This window comes from Rhyacophila brunnea, unplaced genomic scaffold (assembly GCF_057557595.1).
Source record: "Rhyacophila brunnea isolate RB1 unplaced genomic scaffold, BYU_Rbru_1.0 scaffold_8, whole genome shotgun sequence".
Taxonomy (NCBI): Eukaryota; Metazoa; Arthropoda; class Insecta; order Trichoptera; family Rhyacophilidae; genus Rhyacophila; species Rhyacophila brunnea.
Genome location: NW_028233350.1, coordinates 40,403,668 through 40,419,087, shown reverse-complemented (window position 1 = coordinate 40,419,087; position 15,420 = coordinate 40,403,668). Strand labels below are relative to the sequence as shown.

At 39.3% G+C, this 15,420-nt stretch overlaps 1 protein-coding gene and 1 long non-coding RNA gene across 3 annotated transcripts in view; both read right to left on the bottom strand.

Annotated features, from left to right (window-relative positions):
• The window catches only part of LOC147064232 (uncharacterized), a 391,070-nt gene that overhangs the window by 314,830 nt on the left and 60,820 nt on the right, over nucleotides 1-15,420 (bottom strand). The gene's annotated exons all lie outside the window — the stretch shown is intronic.
• sty (sprouty signaling antagonist) overlaps nucleotides 10,971-15,420 on the bottom strand; it is a 149,258-nt gene continuing 144,808 nt past the window's right edge. Inside the window, exon 3 of one of the 2 annotated variants that reach the window (XM_085959290.1) lies at nucleotides 10,971-12,311. In XM_085959290.1, coding sequence (XP_085815416.1) covers nucleotides 11,532-12,245 — 714 coding nt within the window. In that variant the 5' untranslated portion in view covers nucleotides 12,246-12,311 and the 3' untranslated portion in view covers nucleotides 10,971-11,531. The remainder of the gene's footprint in view (nucleotides 12,312-15,420) is intronic. The other variant, XM_085959291.1, reaches the window with a different exon arrangement.

Sequence of the window (15,420 nt, the reverse complement as noted above, 5' to 3'; positions counted from 1 at the left end):
TGAGGACCGAGTCCAATAATCAAAGGCAAAAAAAATGCGCGAATAAAACGACTAAGTCGCTGGGTGACACTTCACTCCTATCTGTCAAAGTGACAGTAGGTAGAGAGGTAGGTATCTGCCTGTAGGTATCAGGACCTGGGCGAGTACCTCCTCACAAGTCCTGGCGACTTGTATGTGAAAATGTAGAGAAAATTACGCCGCTGACCTTCGCAGGTTCAGGGTCGTAAATGCGGGCGGCGACTGATCTAGAAATTAAAAATAGGGGGTTTATATGCAAATCTGGCCGATTTCATCCCTTAGCTCAACGTTTTTCGGGTGACAAAATTAATTAACGGTTTCCTTACGAGAGTGGCGGAAATTGTGCAATGACTAATTACCCGCGACATCTACGTAAGGGCCGACTAAGTAAAGTTATGGGCGCGAGTCGACGCTCGCCGGTGGGCGGCGTCGCTCACTCGTCACATACGTACTTCGAGTACCTGTCGGTACCGAGAGTGTGTAATTGCTGTAGCATATCAACGAAAAAGTTAGAGAAGCTAGAATAACCAAAGCTAGACTACTCCCAATGATAGGTAGCCGCAGTAAAGTCTCAATGAGAGGCAAACTGCTACTACACACAGCTATAATTAGACCAATAATGACGTATGCATGCCCCATATGGGCACACGGTAGTCCGAACCTCATCAAGAAACTTCAGGTAGTACAGAACGTAGTTCTCAGAACAATCACAGGCGCCCCGAACTATGTCCGAGGCTCAATCTTGCACAGAGACCTAGAAGTGGAAACGTTAGAAGAACACATAGAAAAATTAGCCATTAAATTCTTTGCGACAATAGATAACCATCCCAACCCCACAATTAAAAACCTCAAGGACTACGACGAAAACACCATTATGGAATACGATAGACCCAGGACCATAATTAGAAGGATAAAGGCTGGACCCAACGGGAAAAAAATCGCCACGACCAAAAGAAAAAAAAGAAAACAGAACTAAATAACATTTCTGATTACAGATCCAAAGCTGCCCCTATGTTCTCAGCCCCTAGATGCCTTGACTCGACCAAATCAAACCAAATCCGCCCTCAAAACCAGAGAGAGCGACTGAGGGTCATCCCGAGTGCAAGAATCGAGGACCAAAGGGGAACAAGCACAGATCAAAGACGGACGACAACATCGCAAACCAATATACATAACCATAACATGTACTTTAAATTACAGATCAAACTCACAGCGGCAGGGTTTTTGGCCGGGAGTGTCTCACAAACACTCTCGGAGTTTTTCACCCCACCGCGGCTCAAATTTTGATGAGCGACAACGGGCTCAAAAAGTCCCGAATGGATTTGCATTCGTACCATGGTATCGTTATCTTTCTTCTTTCTTCGGACTACTGCTTGGGGCTGGTTTGGTGGGGGCCCTTGGGACTGGCTGACCGGCGTGCCGGCGCGTTGGGGGCGCGTGGTGCGGGCTGACGCGGCTGATTCTCGGAGATGGTCGGTACCCCGTGCCTGGATCCCCGGTGCCGGGGACGACGCCTGAGGCTGACTCTCACTCCTCATACCTCAAAGTCACTAACTGTCAAAGAACCGAAAGGTCCTGGAGGACGGTGGTCGGCGATCGGGTGTGCGATGCTGGATGGGATGGGATGGCGGCGGCACAAGCGGTGGCTCGGGATAGAGTGCCGAACTGATTAACTTCTTTTAGTTGAGAACTTCTCTCTCCCAACTATAATCTTTATCTAAACAACACACCCTTGAAATAGAGAGGACAAAAACAAATCCTCACCCGAGTCTCCTCAAGACCCGGCAGGGACTCCTCAAGACCCTGGAATAAACGGGTCTCCTCAAGACCCGTATTAAAATCGCACACGTAAACTCAGAGAAACCTTAACAGAGACCACTAACAGAGACGAAGGGGATGATGCGTAATGTAGATGAGCCCCAATTACTATAAAGGAATACCCTAAGTCAAGTCAAGTCAAGTTGCTGTAGCAATACTGCATTGTTTCTGGGCCAGCCCCACGAAAAACGCACCTACGAAGGCGTGCGAGGCATCGACGGATTCGTGGTTGAATTACCTATCGATACAGCACACCCCCCGCGTGGTGGCGCTCTTCATGGCTGAGGGAGGGGCGTTCGCGCGGCGGCCGGCTTTCCGGGCTCTAGCGGGGCGAAGGTACCTCTCACTCAGAAACAAGAGTACTACAAAGTTAGCCTGGATGATATGGCGTCATATGCCAGTGGTTAAATTGGCATATTTGTGGCACCAGGCCTACGACAGCGCATATCAATCTTTCGGCCAACTACCGTCGGGGGGCTCAACTTTGAGGCGTCCCGACGGCCTGAATACCTACTTGACGTTGGTCTAAAAACATGAACTCGGTAGATTGGTAATCTGACTACAAAATAAAAGTTTAATATAAAACGATATTACGCGGGGAAGTTACTTGATTCTAATATATAAACGTACTGGTCGCGCAATCTTTCTCACATTAACAACTAATATAGCTCGGTGTCGCCACAGGCACATACTTACGACTAGTTGACGGATGTCATTCCGTCAACCAAACATATAGGCAGTAATAATTGTTTAGTACATACTCATACCTAGCCGATCAAAGATTTCCCGCACTTTATTCCAGTACGTGGTCTCCTTGATCGACCAAAATCATTGATCCGATTCTCCCGTCGTGCGTGAGCGTGATGCCGTCATACACGCGAGCGAGAGGGGCTCTGTCACTGCAAAGCGAGAAAATTTGTATCGCGAAATCGGTTTCTACACATACGACAGAGACGCCGTCGTATGTGCGAGCAGGAAAGCTGCCAGAATACCGATTCGGAAACGCCGCGCGCGGAATGACCGCGGATATTAATAATCGAAATTGAAATGAAAATTAATTACGCGGGATCGTGATTATAATCGGATCGATGATTGCCTAAGTGTTGCTACGCTTTGTGATTGCACATACGTGCAAAAGGGAGCCTTCGCAACAGGCCTATGAGCATATATTAACAATTACTGTGCCGTGTACGTGCGACGCGCAGCGACATCGATCTATATGCACTTATCACTACGTACATCTTAACTATCTAATTACATACCCTCAACGCCCATCCATAAGTCCCCCTTTATTACTATTTAATCCTTTGCCTTACATATGAATATTTTACAATTTACACTATACATTATTATAAACAAATCGTATTTAATTTAATTACCCTTTACCATATTTGACAACAAAACAAAAATTTAATCTTATACTATATTACCTATTACCTACATGGTCTGTGGCGACCGACTTAACCATCCACAGTTCACTCTGAGAAGCCGTGGGGCCTGTCAGAGCAAACTGCGGGACTTAACACATGAAATATTTTGTTCAGCTTTGCCAAGGGTCGTCATCATTTCATCGGTGGCGCATTGACTACCAGGGTCAGACCGAGCGGCTGGGTGGCACTACTCCTTATGGGAGCGCCCCCCTCAGGGGCGGAAAAACCTGTCGGTGACAATAACTATACAAATCTAGCCTTGTAGTCAATTCTACTTCTCAATAGCCTTGCGACAACCTCACGACACGGTTCAGACAGGATATATAAGTCCCATGGTTCTAAACTATGGAAGAATCAAGAATGAAATGGTCAAAAAGACCATGAACAGGTAACCACTAGCGTAATCGTTTAGTATTAGGAAGTAAAATGTATGTTGTTAACCTTTTCTTTGTAAATGTAATAAAATTTTACGTAAAAAATTTTCGCCTCCGAAAATCAAGAGTGCTCCAGTGTAATTGGAACGCTGTGACCACAGACCTCGAAATGTCACGTCGTGAAATATCAGCGCGATGTATTTTTTAACATAAATTTCCGGGAAATCTCCATTAAACTTAGGAAATAAGTTATGGGAGAGATTGTTTACGTAAAATTTAGCAAGTACATGCTTCAATAACTTTTATAGCAATAATGGAAGTGTATGAAAATTGGAAAAGAAAATTGAATATTTATAAATTTATATACTGTATAATTGTGAATAAAGAATTTTAATACTAATTTTATCAATACAAGATAGAAGCTAACTACCGTTATAAAAATACTGTAAACGCGTACCTATATTTATAGACGCGTAATTATAATTATAGATTTTGTTAATGCTATAACTTACTGACTATAACGAATATTGTAAAAGTAACAATTGGAAAAACTTAAGATTCTGGCATAGATGGGTTTCTACCCGTAAATAATAATAAATCTTAATCGCATCTTGGGTAAATAAAAGAATTAAATACTGCAACTAAAAATACAAATTGGCGTGTGACCTTGAACTTTAACTGAATTCTGTCCGACTAGAATTTACGGCCCAGCTGTGCTGGCTCGCGAGGTAAAAATAGATTCAAGGTTACATCCATATTACTATATAAAAGTCACTATGCAAGATTAAATAAGTTAGTAACTGTTCGTGTATAACATCTTGTTAGGATTAAGCATTTATATATTTAAGTTGAAATGTTAAGTATAATATTATAGTATTTTCTCGTAATAATATTCGTCCGAAAAGTAAATATCGAATGAGAAAGTTTCTGCGGCTCCAAACAGTTTTATTAAAACTTAGTAAAATTCTATTGGCCTAAAAAGGCCAAGAGTGGTGGAAAGGACTAGTACGTGGGTGTCAACCTTTCATTTTGACATTTTAAATTTAAAGACTGCCATTCCCTTATTTAGTACCCGAATACTTATTCCGATACCTCGATGGAAAGCTAGAAACTTTCCCCTTCGTTTGAACACGAAAAATCATATAAAATCAACTATTTTGCTTACGTCATCCTAACTGCGCATTTAAGGGACATGTTCTAGAGGGTGCTTGAAACACCCCTATTAAGTCTTAATTTTGCGAAAATAAAGTAGAGTAAATTTAACCCGACTAAATTAGAAGATATCTCTATTAGAAAGTTGCCAGGAACGGGAGATATACGTAAATTCATCCCGTGAGAGAAAGATATAGATCTGCTATCCCTTACGGACTGTTTCCTGTTAAACCTCTATCCGAAGGGTATAAAAGGCGACCACTTTTTCCGTAAAATCATTAGTTTCTACACTCTTCACCAGCGATCTTCAGCAAGCAGCAGTCCTCACTGCAAGCTTGTGAGACATGGTTCTCAGTACATTCGCGATTCCTACGTACCAGTAAGTCCCCCTTCGACGGGCAAAACGTAACGCGAATAACACGTATCTGTCGGTAGTGACGTCGGCCGCTAAAACGCAGCGCGAATAGCACGTATCTGCCGGTAGTGACGTACACGCGGAGTAATTTTATTTTTCATTACTCATCCTACGAGGTGACGTAATCGGGATAAATTACGCGATCGGATTTGTTTTATAAAAACAAATTAATAAACTCAGTCTGTAATAATAAATTTTACAAATCTTTTCGGGATTATAAAATAAATTTTTGAAACTTTATTAAGTAAACATAATCATAAAATAAATTTTAGTAAACAAATTCATAAACATAAAAAACAAATTTTAGTAAATAAATTTGTAAACATTAAGCAAACCTTTTGTAAACAAGTCTGTAAACACAAATAAATATTTGTAAATACACTGTGAACATAAATAAACTTTATAAACAACAATAAAATAATTCTATTCTTTTATAAACCTAATACTGTGTGACCAAAGAATAATTTATATTTTCTTTCTTATGGGAAAATATTTCATGAATTAAAAATATCCAAAGAATATCTGCGTATACATTCTCTGAATTAGGTGTGACTTTTTGGGAACTTGTGAAAGATTTCACAGGGATCCTATAGTCAATGACATTAATATGGACGAAGCATCTAGAAAATAAAATGACACTCACTTTGTGTCGGGTCTGCCGGATGGCGAAATTCATATTTTAATATCGGTATCCTACGCTCAAATGAACATTCTGCTTGCAAGCGGTCTGGCGACACCGCTGGGTCTGCCCATACAAAATTTCTGACTGTCAGGTTTCGACTCCACCGTTATTATTGTGTTACAAAATGCCAATGTGCCTAGTTAAAAATTGTAAAAAAATCTACTAAACACTCCAAGAAAGATGGGATATCACTTTGCATGTGTTAGTATTATTTATTATTTATAAAATGCCATTTTAAGATATTGATGAATGTTTATTCAATGCAATTGAATGACAGGAACCATTGGACAGTCAGTCAGTCGCCTGTGATTCGCTGAGCTCACTGGCGTCTAATCTCCGAGAAGTCGTAAGTAACCGAGAATCTGTTTCTAACGCAATGAGTCATGACACTAATACGCCATTACAATAAAGGTTATATTACTATAAATTCTCGAAGCTTGTATCGCATAATGGAAACGGATACGTCAATGGTCACGTGACATCTACCTATACATCTGTGAATGACTTTCATGCACAATTTCTCGTGCGCGCCGGGTATGAAGTGAGTCGTCCATTTAATATGTCATTGCCTATAGTGAACAAATAAATAGTTTGCTGATACTTTAATCAGATTTAATTACGGGAACAATGACAGTTAACCTCATTGTGTGACCGTGAACTCTAGTACCTGAATAAATTCGGCACCACACCAGCTGAGAGTTTTATTCGGGAATTCAAAAGTTGTGATACTACAAAGGAGATCCACCTCTCCTAGTTCATCACTAGTCTCCTCAGTGACGGCCCGGTAGCATTATTGAGCTAGCCGTGAGCCGGGTCATGTCAATATCTCAAAGAATTTTAACTATAAATAGGAGCCTTATTTATTTTTATGACATTTTTAATTATCTAGCAAATCCATGGGTTGGTAAACTCCACAAAATATTAACATCGCCAAGTTGGTATTCCGTTTTTCAGACACACGCAATGGCTGCCATGTTTTTGTTTATTGTGATTACTTACTCGACTGCAGTTATAAACAGGTGCATAAAATGCCGGAGGATATACTGGCGAGGCGAGCTATGTACGCCTGATGGCAAGTGAAGACCTGGAGGCCGAAACTGAGATGGCTGGACTGTGCCACGGGAGATTTAAAAATGGAAGGTCTAAGCAATTGGACAGTGTCGGCGCTGGATCGTCCAGGATGGATGAAGTTTTTGAAGGAGGGTAAGACCCACCAAGGGTTGTAGTGCCATAAATGATGATGATGAGTTATAAACAGTTAATAGAGTTAGCATTTACTTGGTAGAATTTAATTTCTAGTTGATAAACAGGTTTATATACATTTTACAGGATTTTTCAACTAAATAATCCAGGATGGAGGAAGTTTTTGAAGGAGGCCAAGACCCACCAAGGGTTGTAGTGCCATAAATGATGATGATGAGTTATAAACAGTTGATTGAGTTGGCATTTACTTAGTAGAATTTCATTTCTGGTTGATAAACAGGTTTACATACAATTTACAGGATTTTTCAACTAATAAATAATAGGAGTTGTATTATTTAGTTGCTTATGGTACTCGTCGTGACGGAAAGTCTGTTTACGCGCATCTGCAAATGAAATTTGCGATGTCATTTCTAGCTAATTTCATAAATTTAGAATCCATCTTTATAGAAGGTTTTTTTACTTCTTTGGTAATTTTCCCCTTTCCTTTTGCACCCAGGTTTATTTTATTAGCGACCTACACATAATTAATATTATATTATTTTAATTTTAGTACAGAACCCTGTCACATATTAATTACTGCCATTTAAAAATAAATAACCTCGACTTCACATTTTAAAGAGTTTAGGAGATAAAGGGCTCTGAAGTTCATTTCAGTAGCCATAAAGGGGTTACTTTACTCTATAATTTATTAAAAAAATGTTTGAAGGTCACCCACCAATGTGATTCCCTATTTTTTTAACCGAACATAGATGATTCTACAGAAACTAATTAGCACCAATATACTTTTTGTAATTAGCCTGCAACACCGATATTGTGGCGGCAGTAAAAATCTTGTATAAAATGCCCACGGTGGCCCCGCGGCTTAAGCGTTGGACTATAACGCCGTGGGTCCCAGGTTCGAATTCTGGGTCTGGCAAGTACACATATTGTTTTTCAATTTGTGTGTGTCAGGATATTGACCTAATAGGTTGACCAAGTGGCTGACATCCATTTTTCGTAAAACAAAACCTGTCAATACAAACCTCTACTCTGTGGAGGCCCTATGATCCTATTAGGATCGGACATGGTCGAAAGAAAAAAAAAGATAAAATGTGTATTTATTCATATGAATTTGTAATTTTTTCCCCTGTATTATAAAAAGTATAATACTAGGAATGAAGTACCTAACCCTCTTCAAGGGACTACACTACCCCAAGTAAAAATGTTTGAGATCAATAGTTTATATTATAAGCTTTAATATAGGTAGTATAAATAAAACATTGAAATAGTTTATAGTTCATTTTTATGACAATTAAATAGTAAAACTTGGCAAAAAGTAAAGTAAAGTAACTTCGGCTTACATGGTAACTTGATTTTATAATTCATCAGGACAGAGTTGTAAATAATTAGAAGATAAAAATAACTTTTTATATACAACGTTTTTAAATTTTCTGTTGAATTATTATGCTCAAACTTGTACTTGATATGAAGTAAATAAAAAACAAACAAAAATATAGAATATTGAAATGTCATTTAGATTTCCACAGTAACGCATGTATATATTAATAATTTAGTTGCTATGACCACTCCCTAGCAACCAATAATAGTGGATTGGATTACGGATTTCTTCCGAAATAACATTTCATACAAAACAGAATTAACTGAAAATGAATTAAATTCTGCTTAAGGATGGCTAAAAGTATTAAAAGAATGCATTGGCATCGTGTTCTGATATATTCTAAACGTTTCAAATGTCTAGCTAGTCGGGATGTTAGTTAAAAATCGATCGCAAGATTTGTACTGGACAAACAACCACCGGACAAATAAGAATACGAGCTAATAAAAACGTTGTAAAATAATGAAAAACCGTGAAAATATGCGTGATTTTTAATTGTTTTTGGTAAACAATTACATATTTTATTATATAGAACAAACATCTTAACTAAATATAGCTCCGTTGTGACAAAACTGTGATTTAATGCTATCAAATTAAAAGAGGGCATTATTGCTGTTTCTATTTCATAGTTACAAAGCACTGATGGGACGGTCAACTTATTTGTAAGATTTAATTAAGAATATTTTTCAACTAGGGTTGTATTTTAACTACGTTTTTCAGAAGGTTGATGTTAATATTAAGAAGGTTTTCATTGAAAACGTTTACTATACATACATACGGTTTTAATATCTTCAGTTCTAATTGTTGAGTTTCTAGGTGCGTCGATTACTTGTTGATATGATGTCTTCATTGGGGGACTCTGCAATCGGTGTCATCTACCAAGCTGATGAAACCTCGATTAGGGCGCTAACGGTGCCTGAATTTCTGGTGGTAACTATTTTGGTCAATGTTACTTTTCCCATTTTGTCTTCTACACCCCACTACTATATGAGTGAATTCATGAATAAATATGTTTCCCTTTCTTTATTTATAGTGAATGTATAAATTGTAAAGTGTACCCGTATACTGCTCCACCTGTGACATGTCCGGAAAATTGTACGTATGCAGTTCGCCGTTTCATCGAAAACAAATGGCATTGAGATCAAATTCATGTTTAAATAAAACGCTCACAATTCACGTAGTAAAAACCACCGGAATATATAGAAAAGGCATAAGAACTCAGAATGTACAATATACATAATTCTGAATGATTCAAAAGTGCTCGTGAAATGCTCTACGAACAGGGCGTCATATTTTTTTTAATCTTTTGTCATCTTTTTGATACGAATTGGATACGTTCAATTTACACGTAACCAACTTATGAAGAAATTCATCACTGAATTATCAAGAGTTGAGACCTATTTCATGTCCAGATAGTGAATGCAGTATCAGTGATTAAAACCTTTTATCATTACCAGTGAGGTCACTGTGGAATTCCTCGATTATTATCATTTGAGTATAGATATACTGTAACTTTATATGTATTAATCCAGACTTCCGGTATGGTTGGTTGATATTGCATTTGAGCTTTGGACTGTCATCTTGTGTTCTTCCCCCTTCGTTTTCGACGTGTAAACGGCACTTGATTTGCGCAAAGTGCTTTTTTCGCCTCTCGCAGTGTGCTTTTGCCCTAAGGCTCACTGCAGTGGCAATTCTCAAGGGACACTGTAGTAAAATTTACTGTAGTTGTATGAATGTGAACGCCGCTCTTTGAGTGTCGAAAATGGTTTAATTTAGCTGACACTATTAATATTGTCATGGCTTCGGTGTACTTCGATGGCATCTTTACTAGCATTACAAATTACTACATTTGCAACGAGACGTTGAGGAAAGCAGAAGGCGGAAGAATACACGGCGACAAGTCACTTCTGTGCTGCATTATGTCTAAGTATGAAACCATGCATGTGATCCATTACAATAATGTATTTGTACTTTGGATTCTTCATAATTAGATATTCATTCATACACGTATGTATTAATGCTTACCAATTTTTATGTTGTTTTATTTATTCAGTGTAGTAAAGTGGATAAGGGTGGAGGTTGGCTGCGGAGGTTTGACATACATACAGCACACTACACCTTGTCAGTCATACTTATTTGTTTTCATTTAACTAAGAATACAACTTGTAGATGTAAACGGTTAATTTTTAAATTTAATTAAACCCTGCCTGTCCAAATCATAATAGATAAAATATCTTCCATCTATGAAATATCTAAAGTTATGTATGGTTTGATGGCATTATTTTAGTTATTTTATAGCTAATAATATATACTGTGGTTTGCTTTATGCAGGGTTTAATTGAATTTTAAAAACTAATCAATACCATCTGCAGTTTGTATTCTTAGTTCAATGAAAATAAATAAGTACCTATGACTGTCAAAGTTTATTGTTTATTATTTTTATCGGATCTCCACAGCATCCCTTTACTCTTCGCCACTGGTGTAAGTAGTAGAATGTTTTTTTGATGGAGCGGATTGTAGTTTTGTCCAGTTTCCGAGTATGGGCGTTGACTGTTGATGGAGTGAGAGCGTGGGCTGATCGGCGTCGGGTATGAGTGGGTGTGGAAGAAAAACACAGACTCTTATTTTCCAAGTGTGTCTCGGGTTATTATAATTAGGTATTACAGTTTCATATTTACAAAGATATCATAGAGAGCGGAGGCCACTTCCCCCGAGACCGCCGCTGCGCTGCGCTGCGCACATATCAATTAATATGGTACATACAAGAATGTGTCTGGCGACGGCGCAGCGCCCTCGCCGGCGGGAAGCCTCCGTCGCCGAATTCGCTAATTTTGTACATGCGCAGTACTAACGTTTAAAAATAAATAATTATACAAAATGACATAAGATTAATTATTAGTATGCATTAATAAATATAGCCGTACTCCCGTCTCGATTAAACATTAGTGACTTTTGGATATCGAATTTAATATCGATACAGCTTAGCGTATTCACATTCACCCCCGCCCCGCGGGATTCGCCGAGCGTTCGTCCGCTCCGCGGGCCACTTCACTTCACTGCACTGTCAGTAGTCCGGGTCAGGCGGCGGGCCCGGCGCCAAGGGGAGCTTGTCGGGGGCGCGGTCGCCGCAGCGGCAGCCCGAGGGGCCCGTCCGGGCGTAGGCCCCCGCGCACAGCGCCGCCGCCCCCCTCAAAGGCCAGTAGCACCACAGGCACGGCAGCGCGACCGTCAGGGCGGCCAGGCAACCCCACCGAGCCCCCCACCGCCCTCCCCCGCAAGAGCACGGTTCATCCGCGCACGACGCGCCGCCGTCCCCCCCGTCGCCGCGACAGTGGTAGAAGAGCGCTTTCGCACAACACATGCACGACACGTAGTCTATTGCTGTTTCGGCACTGCACAAACACGAGTCACCGAACCACCGCGAGGGCAGCGGCCGAGGCCTCGCGCACTGCGCGCACTGACACCGCCTGCAGCGCGCGCACCGGATGGAGTACTGCGCTTCCGGGCACGGCTGCGGCGCCGCCCTCTTGGAAGGCTGCCGCGTCGTCACCGGCGACCGCCCCTCTTTGTCCGACCGCGGATCCCGCTCCTGCCGCGGCCGACAGTTCCGGGGAGGTGTCTCCACGTAGTTGTTCGGCCGCCTGTCCCCCAGCGGCCGGGGGTTCTGCAGGGTGACCGCGGGGGCGGGCGGGGGTCGTCCGGAGGGGCGGTGCACGCCGGGTGGCTCCGCTGGAGGCTTCGCCGGCCTCGGGGGCGCCGCCGCTCCATTCTGGTCCATGCTACCTCTCGCCTAACGGAGTCTCGGTACCGCCCCGGCACCTTTGTGGGCCCTCATTATCGCCAACTGGAATAGACAAAAACCACTTATTAGTATACTTCGCAACACATTTATTCAACCACAACATCACTAACTTCATTACTGAGGCGACTAATAACAAAAACTGATAAGTCCATAAGTCAATGTTAATCGGAAATTACGTTTTTGTGCGTCAACCGTAACTGATTGGTTTTATAATTTGAGTTTTTTTTTCTATAGAATTTAATCTTCATACTACAATATGCATATTTCCATTAGCCGATTTAGCCAATTTTTGCAATAAATCCATGAAAAGTGAAATTGAAAGTGTTAACATTTATTTCGTGATTTTGAGGCACTTATGAGTTATAGATCATTACAACATAATATAAAAAATGGACGTATTTTTTGGTAGATTTTCATTCAAACAGAAATCATATAATATTATAGTAAAGGAATATAAAGAAAACACATGATAGGAATTGGATAATTTATTATATAATACGTTAAGTTTTAACAATGTCTTTTTAAGTAATAACAAGATGTTGGGTACTTATAACTAAGTATACAATTTTCGTGAAACAAGTAATAGTGGCAGCTGTCCAGATAGACTTGCAAACAAGTAATCATTTTTTTTTTAAACAAGTTTTTGTATACTATTGTGATAAAACTTAACTCCAGTATAATATCTTCGCAACGATAATTTCATTAATTATAAATATAATATGCGCGGTCTTCACCGAGAGAACACATCCTCGCTGAAATAGTAACACAACTCCGCAACGTCGAAAACACAATACATTGTCGACATCCGCGAAGGCTGTCGGAGCCCAGATGCCGAATAGCAAATGGCAATGCCGAGCCAGTGTAGTAAATATTGAATGAATAAAAAATTATAAATGAATATTTTACGAAACTCGTTTGGAATAAATTATTTCAGGCATCGGAGTAGAAACTGGTGTGGCTGACTGCCTACACACTTATTTATATGATAATGAAGGATTTATAAAGAAAGCCCATTCCATAATATTCATTCTATGCTCGGTGACGTCATACTTTTAGTTTATATATATATACGAAGGAAAGAGTTGCATGATAGGATTTCACGAAAAAAAATTACAAACTGTAAACATGAATATGTAAGCAGATACTAAATGGAATTGCTTTTCAGAATCTATTTTTAGAAAACAAAATTTGTAATTCTCGATTTAGCGTTCGGGGTATTTGAAATCGACACAAAGCCCACAATAGGCAGGCAGTGATAGGCGACTGTAAACTTCGATGGTAGTGCTCGTTATCGCGCATACTTCAAATTGCAATAACGATGGCCCAACAGTAGTGACAATTCGTATCCAACAGTCATCATTTTTGACAGGGGTAGTATTTTTTTTTTGCACTACGTTGTATGTTTTTATTTAATTTTATAACATTTCATAGCATCATATAAGTATTCGAACTGTCAGTGTTAAGATCATCGACATGATAAAGTGTTTAAAGAAAATTTATGTTTGATGCATATCGGAATAAATGGTAATAATTAGAACGAAATTTGCTATCGAAAATTTATTGCAAACAGGTTACCGAATTGAATTCGAAGATAATCAATAATTAACACTATCATCATAATTCGCAATTCAATGTCACTGCCTGAATAATAGTCGGCCTTCTATTTATAACATAAAGTAGAGGCTAAACATTATTCAAATTAGTAGATATTTTGGATATGTCTTGTTATGTTATGTTTGCCCTATATCAATTTTATTTTAGTAGAGTAAACGTCAACGATTTTCTGTATGAAAGGGTAAATAAGTCACTTACGAATTTATATATTCTTTATAACACCACAACAGGTCCTGAAGCCTAATGACAGTAGTGTAGTGAAACAGAAGTGTTGTAATATAATCACATAAACATCCAGGTTTTAAGAGAAAAATAGAAAATTTAATATGACCTCATCGGTAATCTAATGCGGAGCCACCGGATGAGAGCCTAGTGTCTTACGCACTGGACCGCGAAGGACAACCACGAAACGGGTCAGATGGAATTAATAAAAATACAAAATCAACTCTTGGTCACAGCTTTTAGGGTTTCTACATAAATTGTTGTTTTAGTAGATAAATAATTAGGTTGCAATACAAATTCCGGAAATAAGTTGGGGGTTTGTGATAAGACTGTTTGTCCAGTCTGTACTTTCCGGATTTTTGGCCACATATTGGAAAAACTTATGGTATCAGTTGGGTTAAAGGTCGAACAGAAGATTTTATCAGATGGGTGGACTCGATTAAAAGTCACAAGAAAGTTTCCATACTGTCACGTGTCCGCAAAAATTGTACGTATTCAGTTCGTTGTATCGGAAACATATTGCCGTATAGCAGACCAAATTCATGTATAAATGAAACACTTCAATAACACGAAAACCCACCAGAATACAGGAGAAAGACAATAAAAAAGATCGGTAAGTAAATTAAGAGACAATCATATCGTACTTATATACAGAGCGTTGGAGCGGAGCTCGGAGCAGGAGAATGGAGCAATGGGATTTTACCCGGAGCAGAGTCGGAGCACCGAAAATTTGTAGTACTCCGGATTTTTTTTTATTATTAAATTTTCGTCCTAAAATCCAATGAAAATTGTATATTTTGATACTTTGCAACACTGGAATTATTTGAAATTTGGCAACACTTCCGAGTGATAAATAACCTAACTTTTTTGACAGAAGAGGCAAATAATGAGACGATTTGCTACCGCAAATTTTGTTCAAGAGACTTAATAATGAAAATGACGATTATTTTAAATCTATTATTTTTTTTTACATATAATACTTATTAAGTTCTTTACCGGAGCGGAGCGGAGCCGGAGCAAGTATTAGGTCTCGGAGCGGAGCAATCCAAAAAAGGGTCCGCTCCAACGCTCTGCAGTTATATATTCATATAAAACTCTGAATGATCCAAAAGTAGGTCAACATGTAGGTGCTCGTAAGTCTCAAAGTAGTATCTTAAATATTCGATAATAATGACATGACTGACGTTATTCTCAGTTGAATCTAAATGGTTTTGTAACATTAGAACGTGTCATATTTAAAAAAAAATATCAATGCTATATGGCCATCTCTTTCCTATAGAACAGCTCACGTATGCTATCTACGCAATAGGTACGA